At 35.6% G+C, this 13,940-nt stretch overlaps 1 protein-coding gene across 4 annotated transcripts in view; it reads right to left on the reverse strand.

Annotated features, from left to right (window-relative positions):
- Positions 1–13,940, reverse strand: part of TENM2 (teneurin transmembrane protein 2) — an 865,315-nt gene that overhangs the window by 51,456 nt on the left and 799,919 nt on the right. For 3 of the 4 annotated variants that reach the window (XM_087924565.1, XM_087924562.1, XM_087924564.1), the window contains 3 exons: positions 11,961–12,104; positions 9,613–9,862; positions 4,285–4,305 (listed from right to left, as the gene is read on the reverse strand). In XM_087924565.1, coding sequence (XP_087780691.1) covers positions 4,285–4,305; positions 9,613–9,862; positions 11,961–12,104 — 415 coding nt within the window. The remainder of the gene's footprint in view (positions 1–4,284; positions 4,306–9,612; positions 9,863–11,960; positions 12,105–13,940) is intronic. The other variant, XM_087924563.1, reaches the window with a different exon arrangement.

Genomic DNA, 13,940 nt, shown 5'->3' on the forward strand with positions numbered 1-13,940 from the left:
GACTCATACTTTTTAATTGCACACATCCTTCCCTCTTAATAAAAAGATTTTTTTTAAAAAAAAGATTTTTTATAGTGTGGTGGGCAGGCTGGGATGATTAGAAGTAAAAGACCTACATTTAGTATTCCAAAATAGTAACGAATGTCATAAGATTAGTCACTTTCAAGGTTAAAGCTGAAATAGGGCAAAACAGTCTTTGTTATTAAAATAAAATCAAGATGTTCTAAACAGGTTTCCTCTTTGAAGGTTTTCTCTTCAAAGACTAAAGACTTTGAAGTGTTTCACATTTCCCTTTGAGAAAAGGAGTAATGTGTATTAAAGTTTGGAAAAAAAATAAGTTCCTAAACTGCCGTTGTCTTTGCTGCTGTGGTCTAACTGAGGAACGTGAAAATGGCTTTTCTATTATTACTGATTGCCCAGAAAACAGTTTTCTCACAATATAAAAATGCATAGTGAAATAATTTATGCTGTGTTACTGCTTGTTTTAAATAAGGCAACTGGAAGTTATGGCTTAGAAAAATGGCTAAAATCAGCCATATATTTGGCTGACAGTGTGAAGTGGTGGTTGAGCCGAAGCAGACTTTGATATCTCCAGAGATGTAGTACAGGTAGTCCTTGACCTATGATCATTTAAAATTACAGTAACATTGAACAAATGATTGCTCCTTGGAGTTCTGGTCATCCTAGGACAACTCCTCCCTAGTCATGTGATCACAATTTGGGTGTTTGACAGCTGGTTTGCACTTACGACTAGTTGCAATGCCTCATGATCACATGATACCTTTTGCAACTTTTGTTGTCCTTTAGGGAAGAGACCAAGTCATTGGTAAATTTCTCCTACCTACATACTATTCCTTAGCCCCTTGGTATTCAAGCTGTGCCAACCACTCACACACACTCATGCACCCCTTCTGCACACTTCCTGATCTGTGCCATGCTTCTTGCACATCTCCTCACAACACCAACCTGTACCACACTACCTAGTACTCTTCTTTCAACCCATGTCATGCCTCTCATGTACCCCATTGCATCTTGCATCTCCTCACTGACCCACACCATGTCTCTGGTGCAAGCCTTTACATTCACTTACACTCTCCCTGACCATCTCCTGCATCACTATGTATTCCCTTGCCTTCTCTCAGTAGTAGCCATTGACTTGCCTGAGCACCAGAGACTTGCAAGTTCTTGCTGGCTTTCTCATGGACTTTGGTTGTGGGAAACCAGCAGGATGCTGCTTCACCTAACAACTATGGGATTCAGTTAACAATGGCAACCAGCAACCTAGAGATTGCCTTTGTTAAGAGATGAGGTTAATGTCTTATGATCGCATTGCTTAGCAATGGAAATCCTAGTTCCAATTGTTCTTATAAGTTGGAGACTTCCTGTACTTGAGAAGGTACGTTAGCACATGGACAATCTCTGCTCATTTCTGTCATGACAATGCTTCATCTTGTATGGTTTTTGAATATTGCCTGCATTGCAGGTAAGGACTGTAGGTAAATGTGTAACTGTCACAGACAGTTGCATGCTGCTTACATTCCTACTTGTTCTTCAGTGAATTCATTGAGTGGGTCTTGCCCACAGCCTTCAAGGTAGAAACTTTAGTCCAGCATCACAAGCAGTTTTTTCGTCACAACAGAAATGAACTTTATATATGTTCATTAATACTTTCCACTGTATAATTATTTCAAGGTAGGTAATTTGAAGTTATGATCTGGAGAAACTTCATTTAAATTTTATCTCAGGCATAGTGTCATTCAATTTGTGTAATGAGCAGGGGACTCATTAAAAGAGTAAGAATGCCTCTGTTTTCAATAAGGAATGCACAGAACAGCCCTAGCTATTTTTTTGGATCATGTTCAATGGAGGATATAGGGCTCTTACAATGGTTTATAAAGCACAAGTAAAACTTATACAATATAGACAATTTGGCATCAAATGCTTTGGGTTTTTTCCCATGTGTTCCTTATGTCTCATAATATTGTGATCAACTTTAGCACTGGTACTGCAATCAAGCTTTAGCTGTCATCCACCATCTCCAAGGTTCAAGGAGGTATAGCATTGTGGTCTCCATGGTGCTTCTGAGCTTGGTTGTTTTCTTGCAGCATCATCAGTGCTAGCTGATGATGTTACCTACTTTGGTAATTGACTACAAGAAAACAACCAAGCTCAGAAAGCACCAAGGACCCCTCATTTCAACCCTGATCTACAAATATTCTTCTTTATAGGCACAGCATTACCGCAGAGAAAGCTTTCATAATATTTTCACCCTCCAGAAGGCATTGTACAGTATGGACTAATTAGTCTCTAAGGTTTCCAGAAAGCATGATTGCTTCGTTCTTGTTCTTTTGTAGGATTAGCATTCTGTAATCTACAGCTATCCTGTAAACGCATACACTTCTGCCAAGCATACAATAGTTTTTAGTTTTGTGGAAATTTTTTTCTTTTTTTGCCTTCATAACAAATCAATCCTAAAATACTATTTATGGAAGGCTGCAGTGTTAATTCTCTATATGGCAATAACAAGTCCCTCAGATCTGACACAAAGCTAAGCTATTGTTTTTCTGAAATCTTTCAGCCTTATTTCATAGCGTCATTGAATGTCTTGAGATATTAGAGGCTTTTTCTAATAAATCTATTTTGACAGGTGTTCAAGGTGTGGAGCAAGTGAAGCACCTGCAAATTTAGAAATGTCAGCTTCAGCTATTCAAATAGACAACTGGACAAAATGGAAATACTCCTGCACAAACATCCCTGGGCTAACAGGCAGATGGAATGAGTATTTTAAATAAGATCTCTGCAGATGCAAGCCCTAGGTGACACAGGGCAAACTCCTTTAAAAGCCAAGAGAGTTTTTAAAAGACAGCAGAACAAAGACAGAAAATTAAGTTATTTCTTGTTAAGTAGATTTATTGAGGGAGCAGAGAGAGATAAATAAAGCCAGCTCCACAATAAAAGATGTTCTGGCCAATTACATTAGGCATCGTTGCAAACTGGGATTTGATGATACCCTTGTGAATGAAGTTGTAAAAATGCAAAAAATAACATCTTTTGCTGATTTTGTCATTTAAAGAGAGGTCCTGGGGTATGACAAAATAAATCAAGATGATGCACACAATAATGCAATCAAAGCTCTGTCCATTTTCAATGTGCATTCTGCATTGTTTGCAATGTAATACACATAAAAACAGGCAAATCTTTAATTACATTGCCTTGACTTTTTAAATAATGTGAGTACTTTTTAAATAATGTGAGTATCATTGACTATGATAATGTAAGATTTGTAATATTCCCTTAAATGGTTGATTTAAACTCATTAAGTGAGTTTATTAGTAACACAAGTGAATTATCAACTGCCTTGTATAAAAGCATAAACATCATTTAACATAAAATCTTCCATTTTTATTTCAGCAGCTCAATTTCACAAATGCAAATTTTTGTTAGAGTAAGGACAATGCATTTAAGTTTAGCAATTACATCAAGAGACTTATATCCAGAATGAAACTTTATTTGCAGTATCAGATTGGATCTATGAGATTTTGATGATTTTATGTTATGCCTTAATTATTCAAATGTTAAAATGTTTTCCGAAAATGTACCTTTTGAGAATGGGCAGCTCTAGGAATTGCAAAAAATACTAGCAAGTAAATGCCTGATTGTCTTTTATAGTTTTTCACGTACTTCTAGGACAATGTCCAAAGGTGCAGGTGAATGAGCAAAAACAGGCATCCAAAAAGCAAACAGCAAAAGGAATGAAACCTTTTGCAAAAGAATTTAAACTCACTTCAAAATAACTAATGAGGCTGGTGATTGGATATAATCTGTTCAAAGTACCCTAATAATGTTGAGTTAAAGGGTGAGATGGAATGGGAGAACAAATCTAGAGGACAAAAATCCTTTAATAAATTGGAAATGAGTTTTTGACCCATTTCTACTCCATTAGTAATTTTCTAAGTCCTTTTCAGCATTTACAAGAGCCACTGCTCGAGTTTTCCTCAACCATTTAAGCGAATTAGACACTATACAGAGAGAATGGTCATATTGAAGTTGACTTGGAGTTCATTATATTCTCATTCCATTAGATAATTCTTTGGTTGCTTTTTTACTGCATTTGTATAACTACTGGTGCTTACTGTATTTCTAACACAAAATTAGCACATTAATATTTCTATACCTGATATATTAAAAACAGAACGTTACACAAAAAAGCACAACACAAAAAAGCAAACAAAATGGAGCAAGCAAGCTATAGCAAATGATAATAGGATTGCAAACTTGGCTTACCTATGTTTAAATTCTTTATTTCTTTACAGAAAACAGAAAAGAAACAAGGGGAGAGGGGGAAGAAAGAGAGAACAGTTAGCTGAAGAAGAGACCATGTAGCAAACATTGCATATTGTCTTATTCTATAAGACGGGGGGGAAAAACCCTCTTCCCAACATTAATCTTGGCTTATTCAGGCATGAAGCCATATAGCAAGTTTTGCTGTCCCTGTATCTGCTGGGGCAAACCCTTAAGATTTTTATTGTAAGAATACAAAAGTCCCTTCTGTCCCTTCTTCAAATTTTTCATACTCTTCTTAATTTACAATGCAGTAGATGAAATAGGGTGCAGTCCTCTAAATGTGATTTAGACTAATACTGAATACAGAAATATTACAAAACACTGACACTGCACTGACTGCCATTTTTTATATCTCAGTTTGAGATATGTTAAGATACACATAATTTTTATATCTATAGTTCTCAAACTTGTCTCTCCCATCTTGACTATATTTATCTCAAATGAATTTAACCTAATTTTGGCATAGTTTGGAGATCCTTTTAAATCTTCATTCTACCTTCTGTGTTGCAGCCTACAATTTCCAGCTTCACATTGTTTTTAATTTTGTTGCCCTAATCCAGGACAAGGTCTACTACAAGTTCCTGGGGGGTGGGGTTTGCAAGGAAGTGTCTATCCATGCTAACACAGACATTTTAATGAACATTCATTGAATATGGCTGCTTAATCAACTGCTGATTCATGTAAAAGTACAAGCACTCGACCCACATTTTACACTTCTGCCAACCAAAATATTCTTGGAGATCTCCTAAATGCTACATTGAAACCAAAGAATGTTATTTCCATAATGTTTCCTATCTAGTGCCTAAGTAAGATAGCTTGATAGGAAGTTTGCTAGATCCCACAAAAGCTAGAATGGTTCCTAGAAATCAATTTATTATTCTACAGCTCTAATTAGTTTATAATTAACAAAATTATGGATACAATCTAGGCATTCACAAAATGGATTGGGATAAAGATTTCTGAATATTATCCCCTTAACATATTTTAGGGCATAAATATGGTCCTTCTTTTCTTTTAATCAATCCCAGTTGAATAATCAACAGATATAAATTTATGGATATGAAGGAGCAGCTATAAGAGCAGTATAAATCAACTTCCTTCTACAATGTGGTGGGTCCTTCAGTTTTAAAGCTAGTGTGTGTAGCAAAGGTGGTATTCAGCAGGTTCTGGCAAACTGGTAGCGGAAATTTTGAATAGTTTGGAGAACCGGCAAATACCACCTCTGACTGGAGATTTTATAGTATCCTTCCCCTGCCATGCCCACCAAGCCAAGGCCACAGAACCGGTAGTAAAAAAAATTGAATCCCACCACTGGTGTGTAGGTATACTGGGTATCCTCTGCTTTTTCTTCTGATATTTTTCCTCTGATATTTCACAAACTTTGGAGGCCAAGTCATGCCTTTTTATTGTACTGGAACATAATTTCAGTGAATCATTTATTGGATCATAATTGAAGGTAATTCTCACTTAACCTCTAGTTTCTCACCATGTTCAACTACCAAATCCCTCCAGTCTTCTCCCAGAAACTTAGATTCAACTTGCAAGACTTCCTTTCTGAACATGAATGTCCCATTTAACTGATAGGACTGAGAGCCATTTATAAGACTATTATCTGTTAATTTTTCCTATAATTATATTTTGCATCTGTAAATGTCACATATTAAAATCTTTCTCTCTTATCCTTTTATTTCCTCAAAACTGTCATATCTGAAAAATTAAAAGGAAATAGCTCCATCTTAATTTTGCATAGATAATTCAATTCAAGAATGTAATTCAATTTGGTGCCCTAGTGAGTTTCAGATTATGTCATTCTGAATGCTTGGTCTAAATGAAAATTTGGGAAAATGATGCACACTACAAGAATACTTTTTGTTTACTGAGAAGATCGATTAAATTATAATTTAACTTATATTTTTATATTTATATTTTTGCATGGATTTGGAATACTTTGTTATGTCTAATCTTATTTTAAGTGTACTATTTTTGTATTTATTTAGAATGTATGGAAATTTGCAGTAATATTAGTTCTTATAATAGAAAACATCTGTGATAAATGTTTAGGAAGAATGTGAAATTTTATGCACAGAGAAAGGGTGATTAAAATGAATGATACCCATTTTTTCATATGATAGCCATACTTGCCCACAAAATTGTGTAATTATTTTCAATAAAAAAATCATTCATTACATCAAGTCAGTTAGGTAACATATTACAGAGAATTTAGTCACATAGTATCTCAAGAGAAGAAAAAATGATCTACAGCTACAATATGATATCCTCATTATTAAATCCAATACTGTTTTCTTTCTTCTACTCCACCCATTAAATATTATCAAATCCCCCCTCCTTTTTCTGGCATAGCTGCAAAATTGGTACTCTACTCTTCAGTATGATTGAGTATTAGAAAAATGCTTTGTGTAACTCTAAAATCAAAACAAAGTGGGTTTAAATAGGAAATTACATTGGCAGGGGAACTTATTGCATATAAACGGGTAGGTAACTTGCACTGATGATGTTGTCTTGCTGGGTAATGAAATGTCTGAAAGTTCAGAGAACACTACTGTGTTTCTCATATAATAAGGCCAGGTCTTATTTTTTTTTTGAGCCCCGAAAAAATGGCTAGGCCATCTTTTGAGGGGTGACTTAATTCCCCCCCACTTGCAACTTCGGGCGGGTGGCCGGTGATGGCTTGGATGTTGACCTCGGTGTTGGTGGGGCACTTTGTATTGGGGTCAACGCAGGCAGCGCCATATCCAGGTGTGCAACAAAAGTACTTCCTAACGGCAAGCCCCCCCCACCATTCCCCCCATTTCGCATGTTTTAATATAGGCCTTAATTTGGGGGGGGGGAGGGGCTTAATTTCATTTCATGCCTATAAAACATGCTGGGACTTCCTATTGGGGGAGGCCGTATTGTTGGAGAAACAGGGTAAGAATTCTAAAGCAGGCTTAGCTCTAACAGTTCCATCTTTGTTAAAATGCAATCAATTCCGAATTATTCTAACCCATGTCATGCTTCTAAACACCTCTAGTCTATATTTGTTTATATGGTATCCATTCTTTGTTTCATTTCCATTAATTGCAAAGATATGAGTCATAGGACTTTTGAGAAGACACCAAACACGTGATACTACATTATACCAAATTCAATCAGAATTCCACTGATCAGTGTCCATTTGCCATGGACCTAATCAATGCTAGACAATATTGTAAAAAATATTCTAATGGATTCACTTTAAAAAAATATTGAGGAAACCAATGGACAAAAGTTTGCCTCTTGTTTGTATAATCAAGGAAAAGATTTCTGCCTTTAAGTAAACAATTATTAATCTATTAGAATTATAAACATGATTAATATTACACATAGCTCTGATTTTTGGCAGTTTGTATGTTTTAGAACAATAGAGTCTATAATGTGTGTTGTGTGAGCCATTTTAACCTTTATCTTCATGGAGTCTAGGACTCCAGTTCTGAAGTTGCAAGTAGAAATTGTAAAGCAGTATATAAGAATTAACAACAATGAAATAAAAATTGTATTCTATCCCATATTCATAAATTATCTTGAAATCAGGAGAGAGATTTCAGCTTTCACTAAAAAAAGGTAAATATGGTTCAACAAAATCAATCATAATATGTCATTGAAGTAGAAATATCCCAATAGTGGGATAATAGGTGACACAGTGGTTAGAATGCAGTACTGCGGGCTATTTCTGTTGACTGCTGGTTGCCTGAAGTTTGGCAGATCAATCTTCAAGGTTGATTCTGCCTTCCATTCTTCCCCTTCTGAAGTGGGTAAAATGAGGACCCAGATTGTTGGGGATAATATGCTGACTCTGTAAACTGCTTAGAGAGGGCTATACAGCACTGTAAAGCGGTATATAAGTCTAAGTGCTATTGCTATTTCTATAACCAGAAGATTTAAATTGGTGTTGGACAGCTTAATAAAAGGGTCACCCCAACGTGAAACTGCTTTGAAAATGATGGCTGTAAAAGTACGAGACTGAGAATTTGGAAAACTGAAATTTTCAGATCCTCTTTTCTTTAGGAGGGATGGATCATTTTAAGATATGTTTAAGATATCCAATTTGCTCTTTAAATCTCTGTCTAAAATATAAAAAGGAAAAAAAATGAATTCAAAAATTTTAGCCCTGCCCATTCTAGGGGCTTGGAAAAGGGGTATAGGAGAACTATGAATTGCCCAACCATGCCATAAAAATAAATGCAAATATGCAGCTTATAACACTTGCACTACTGTGCATAATTCTGTTCATTGCATCTCAAAATCCATAATGTTGAATCAAAAAGAGACAAAAAGAGAAATCTAAATGTATCAAGGTTAGAAGAACTCCACTTTAAGGAAAAAAAATTAACTTTTTAACTTTAAAAAGATTGTGTGGTAAAGGTATATGAAATTAGACATAGAATATGTGAGCATTGTTTTTTTCCCCATTCTTATGCAACAACCCAGGATTAACCATTTAAGATGAATGTTGAGAGGTATTTGGGAATCGAAAAAAGAATGAACTACAATCTTCATATTCTACTTATTGATTTCCAAAGCCATTTGATTGGCCAATGTGTATAAGCAATGCTGGATTAAATACGTTGGCTATTTTAGCATTTGTTATTTTTTATTCTCTTTGTTCGTTTTATTATCATTCAAATTCATACGTACTTTCATCCACCCTTCTCCTTTGTCCTTTCCCTTCTTTTTCCTCCTGCAACATTCCTTTGTATTCCTCTTCTTACTTTACCGTTCCCACTGCCAATTTCCTGCTTCCCAATTCTGAGCTAGTTTTTTTCTTTTTTCTTTTCTCTTTTTTGACCATGTTAACTGATTTAACAGTCTTTTGCTTCCTAATTTATTTTTCTTCTGTTCTAATTTAAGTCCTCCCTCCTATTGCTGTTATGCCCAATTTCTCTTCTTCAGTCCCCTTTTAAAAACAAAACATAAAGTTAACTTCCACTCATATTCTCAGCTTTCCAAAGATGAGGAAGATTGCTTTATGATAATGCTTAACCGTCACTGCCCATTCTGATTTTTTAATGGTGAATTGCACAATTCATGGACTGCTTGAATTCCCATTATAGTCTTCAAAGGAAAAGGGGAAAAACCAACTTTATGCCAGTTTTGATCCATCAGTCATTTTCACCTATCAGTTGTGAACAGCAGATAGTGCTGAGGGCTACAAGCAACAACAATCTAGAAAGTTATAAAGAAAATTACTTAGGAAAGCTTTTATAGTAGTGCTTTTAGCAGTGGCATTACCTTAATTCCAAAATGCTGGTGACATTCCTTGAGGGAAAGATGCGTCGAATGTAGTTGAAATCCCCAACGAACAGGCTCCCATCAATTCCCACCGCAAGTGCAACAGGGGCAAGAAGTTTGTTTCCTTCTGCAAGTCCATTGCAACTTGGACAGGAGATACTTCGACGACGACCATTTCCCATAATGCTGGTAATTACTGCTGGTTGTTGAGTTAGAAACTGATTCTCTCCACTACCTTTGTGTAGAATACCTAACAACGTGCAGAAAAGCACATTGCATTTTATGTTTATTCATAGGATGATTTTGTTGCCAAATCCTTTGATTGGAATTTATCTGTCTTCAGAGTTTTAGTACATGGTTTAAATTGTAAGGACATATCTCATAGGTTTCTGCTAGCCAATGTTTTTTTATTTTGCTAACTTTAACAAGCCACCCTATCCTTCACCAACCTAGTGCCATTCAGATTTGACAGACAATGTTAGAAGGAAGCATAGTATTGAAATCCCCAACGAACAGGCTCCCATCAATTCCCACCGCAAGTGCAACAGGGGCAAGAAGTTTGTTTCCTTCTGCAAGTCTGCAATGTCTTGAGACTAATATTAACTATGTAATATCTAATTTATTTTCTGGTAACTCTTTGTCTAACACAGGGAAAAAGAGACATGTTCATTATTGAAATCAATAATGCTCACAATAAAACAGACAATTTATTAGATTTTCCTTAGATCTTTCCCATTCTAATTTCCTATTAAGATATGCCCCACTTGGAATAGCATGAGGTTTTTAATGAATTCAACCCTAAAAACCCAAGATCATTATCGCCCTGAAATGCTAAAATCAACTTTGAATGTTTGGCAAGGGTATAATTGTTGGGAATTTTTCTCTTCCTTTTTTCCAGAAAAGGTGTGGTGAATATATTGAAGCCCTGGGAACTGATCAGCTTCTTTGTTCTTTCAAGTGAATGAGTTGAGGAAAAAAAATCAATCTTTCTAAGGTTGAAGAGGAAAGAAAGAGGAAGTCAGAGAATATGCCAGATAGACATTAAATAATGAATTATGTTAAAAATGTGTTTCACACTTGAAACTGGCAATTTAAATGGTAACATTGTATTACAAGATAATTTGAATTTTTCACAGAAAGGTGATAGTCAACTTCCAGTCAGTTGAATTTTTTTTGGTTAAAGCTCGGTGTGTTTTATAAATTGAACAAAAATGTGGATATGTGAAATAAACTGTGAAAGATAAGTCAAATAATTTAATTTAAAGAAAAATAATAATTTTATTCATTCATTTATTTAACAGATTTATTCACTGTACCTTGCAGGGTATGGATCATTTACAAGAATGCAATAAAACATCCTTTAAAATCTAAGCCTTATATATAAATATACCCTCTGCTGATGAAATTTCAATAATACTTTAGATCCAACTTTCAAATATCCTTTTCTCAATTAGTTTCACTGTTATAATGTATGTGAGTTAATTAACATATATATACAAATTGTCATTTATCTGAGATTTTTAATAAAATTCCTTAGCAATTCCTATACACAAAATCATATTTATGCATGAATGAATGAAATAAAAGTCAAGATTTCCCATAAATCTTTGCTTGTGTGGATTTGTAGTCATTATTTGTTTGTCTCCTACCTCAAATGTAAAGAAAACTGATACAAATTTTGGGTCAGTTTTGATCAGAAATGGATACAAGGGCTGCAGGGGCACATCCTTGGCTTAATACAATAGCTGTGTTCACTTAACACAGTTAATTAGACCAGCAAACACCTAGCAACTACATTCACATAACATGCTAATCTTGGTAAATTTTAAGTTTAGTTTCATTTTTGAGGCTTAGTCTGTTATACAGACTCAATGCACATGGTTCACTAACAGTTCAATGCATTGTAAAAATCCACAAAATGAATTGTGGATTTGTGCACAAAATGAATTAATTTAGTACTGTAAGATTATGCAAGCTGTGTTCATGCAGCTAATGTCTCAACACAAACAATGCTGTTCAGAATAACACTAAAGCTGCCATGTTTCTTTATACATTTTAGTTATTAAAATATGTTTGGACCTACAGGGCCTTCTTATTGTTTAGTATCCATCAGATATTAGCACAAGCATTTCTTAGTATTCCAAGCACACCTATGAGAATGGAACCTACAGGGACTGAAAAACTGTTCTTCCAGATTTTGCTAAGCTACAATTCTCTGTATCCTGCAACATTAACCATGTTGTCTAATAACTCTCCTGAGACTTGTTTACCAACATCTTTAGGGAACAGATTTCCACCCAATGTAAAACTTACAACCCCCACCCCCCCACGGATATCAATAAACTTACCACTTTTTATATTAAGTACATGATGCTTATCCAAAGACCAACCACCTAGATTTGAAGGGTCAAGTTCAAAGCCTTGCAGTAGAGCAGTCCTTTTCTCCCATAAAATCAGACTGGGACAGGTCTCATACTCAAAGCCCACAGACACTGAAATATATATATAGAGAGACATATTTATATTAATAACCATTGTATGTGAATGACTTGCCATCTACTATGAAGCACAGTTCCCAATATATTTTATTTTATTCTACATTATTAAATTTAGATATTTGACTTCATTTGACCCTGAAATTTAACTTGACTCAGAAGAGCTGTACAGAGCTTTAATGTTGCAGGAAATGATTGATTTAATAAAGGAAGGAGGGGAGTGATGATGACAGCCCAGATTCTATTTTTAATTACCTGGCAGCTTCCAGCACTGAAAATATGTATATTCAATACTGTACATTTGTGTTCATGGAAAAAAGTACAGAATAAAACTCTGAAAATATATTAAAAATGCATTAACCTGTTACCCCATTTTCCATAGAGTTATCAGATGGAGATCTTGGAAAATATTAAACTATCGATTATTGTTCTTACCAGATGTAAGGCTTTCTTGTTCCAATTTGAAGACAGCCTATTTATTATTCACTGTAAGGTGTACTGATTCCCATAAAGTTTCTACATATTATTACATACTGCAGAAACCAACAGTCAATGTCTTGGCACATGGATTGGCATGATACATATTGGGAGTTACTATGAATAAAGTATTGAATTAGCACCAGGAAGCTCCAGATTCATCTTCACCTCCAGTCCTGGGTGACTTGGGCAGTATGGCAGACTGGAAGGCTGGGCAAGTTAGGGCTCAGAGGGCTAATAATGCTGTGTTCAAAGACAAATAGGGCCCACAGGTAAGGTTTACTGTGAGGAAATTGCCAGGCCTCCAAGGAGCAGAGGAGATGAAGGTATACTGATAAAATGGCTGAAACAACTTTTACATATATTTGAGTCACTACATGGATAGAGAAGGAGGTAAAGATCAAGGAAAAGTCAATAAAGAAATAAAGAACCAGTTAAAATCAGAATGAATGGAGGAGGGATAGAAAATGGAGCAGAAGTTATGAGGTATATCAGGGTGGAGGAGATAGTCACTATATCAGACAGCCTAGTTTTTGTCAGACAGCTGCCTATGTAGGAGGCCTAATGAAACTGACTATTTAAAATGGAGCAATGGAGCTGTTTTCCTTTATATGGTAGTAGCAGAGATAATGGAAAAAAACAGCAATGAAAGAGAAAAGAAAAAGTAAGTAGATCTACTGTTTATTTAGGTTAATATTAGAAAACTGAAAAGGAAGGTTCATCCCTGGAATGAGAGGACCAGAGAGGATACCTTACCCTCATCTGACCTGCTATGGAGATCTATAGGGGAATGGACAAGTGAACAGCTCTTGGTGGGGAACTTGGTATGTGACAATTGGAACGATTAGGAGTTGTGAGCTAGGTAGATAAGGGGGTGGACATGGAGGCAGGATGATCATAATGATAGGAACGAGGAAGTATGGCAGGTGAGATGGTCCAGAGGAAGAAATATTGCAAAGTTATACCCATATCAAGAACCAGATAATTGGATCTGATAAGCAAGCCAAACTCAGGCACAATACTTCTGAATTTAAGATTTGTTTCCCATGAATGTAGTCTCAGAGAGCTTGCTGGAAGAGGGTGATTCCCTCTTATTGAAATTTATCAAATGGGATTTTGTTGCTTTCATCAGTCCTGATGCCAGGATAGGGGAAATACTGTGGCAGTTATGTACCAGAAGCACCTGTTGTTGGGAAGAACTCTCTTTCACAGATGGCCAGATATGAGTCCATATTTGTGAAATTATGTCCAAAGAACAAGCTTGGAAAGGGGGTTTGGGGCTTGCTATTGTAGTGCCCAACTGTCCAAAGTCTACTGTCCAAAGATAGTTATGAATTTACCCATATTGTTAGTACA

This window comes from Pseudonaja textilis, chromosome 2 (assembly GCF_049901715.1).
Source record: "Pseudonaja textilis isolate UNSWEBS1 chromosome 2, rPseTex1.2, whole genome shotgun sequence".
Lineage (NCBI taxonomy): Eukaryota > Metazoa > Chordata > Lepidosauria > Squamata > Elapidae > Pseudonaja > Pseudonaja textilis.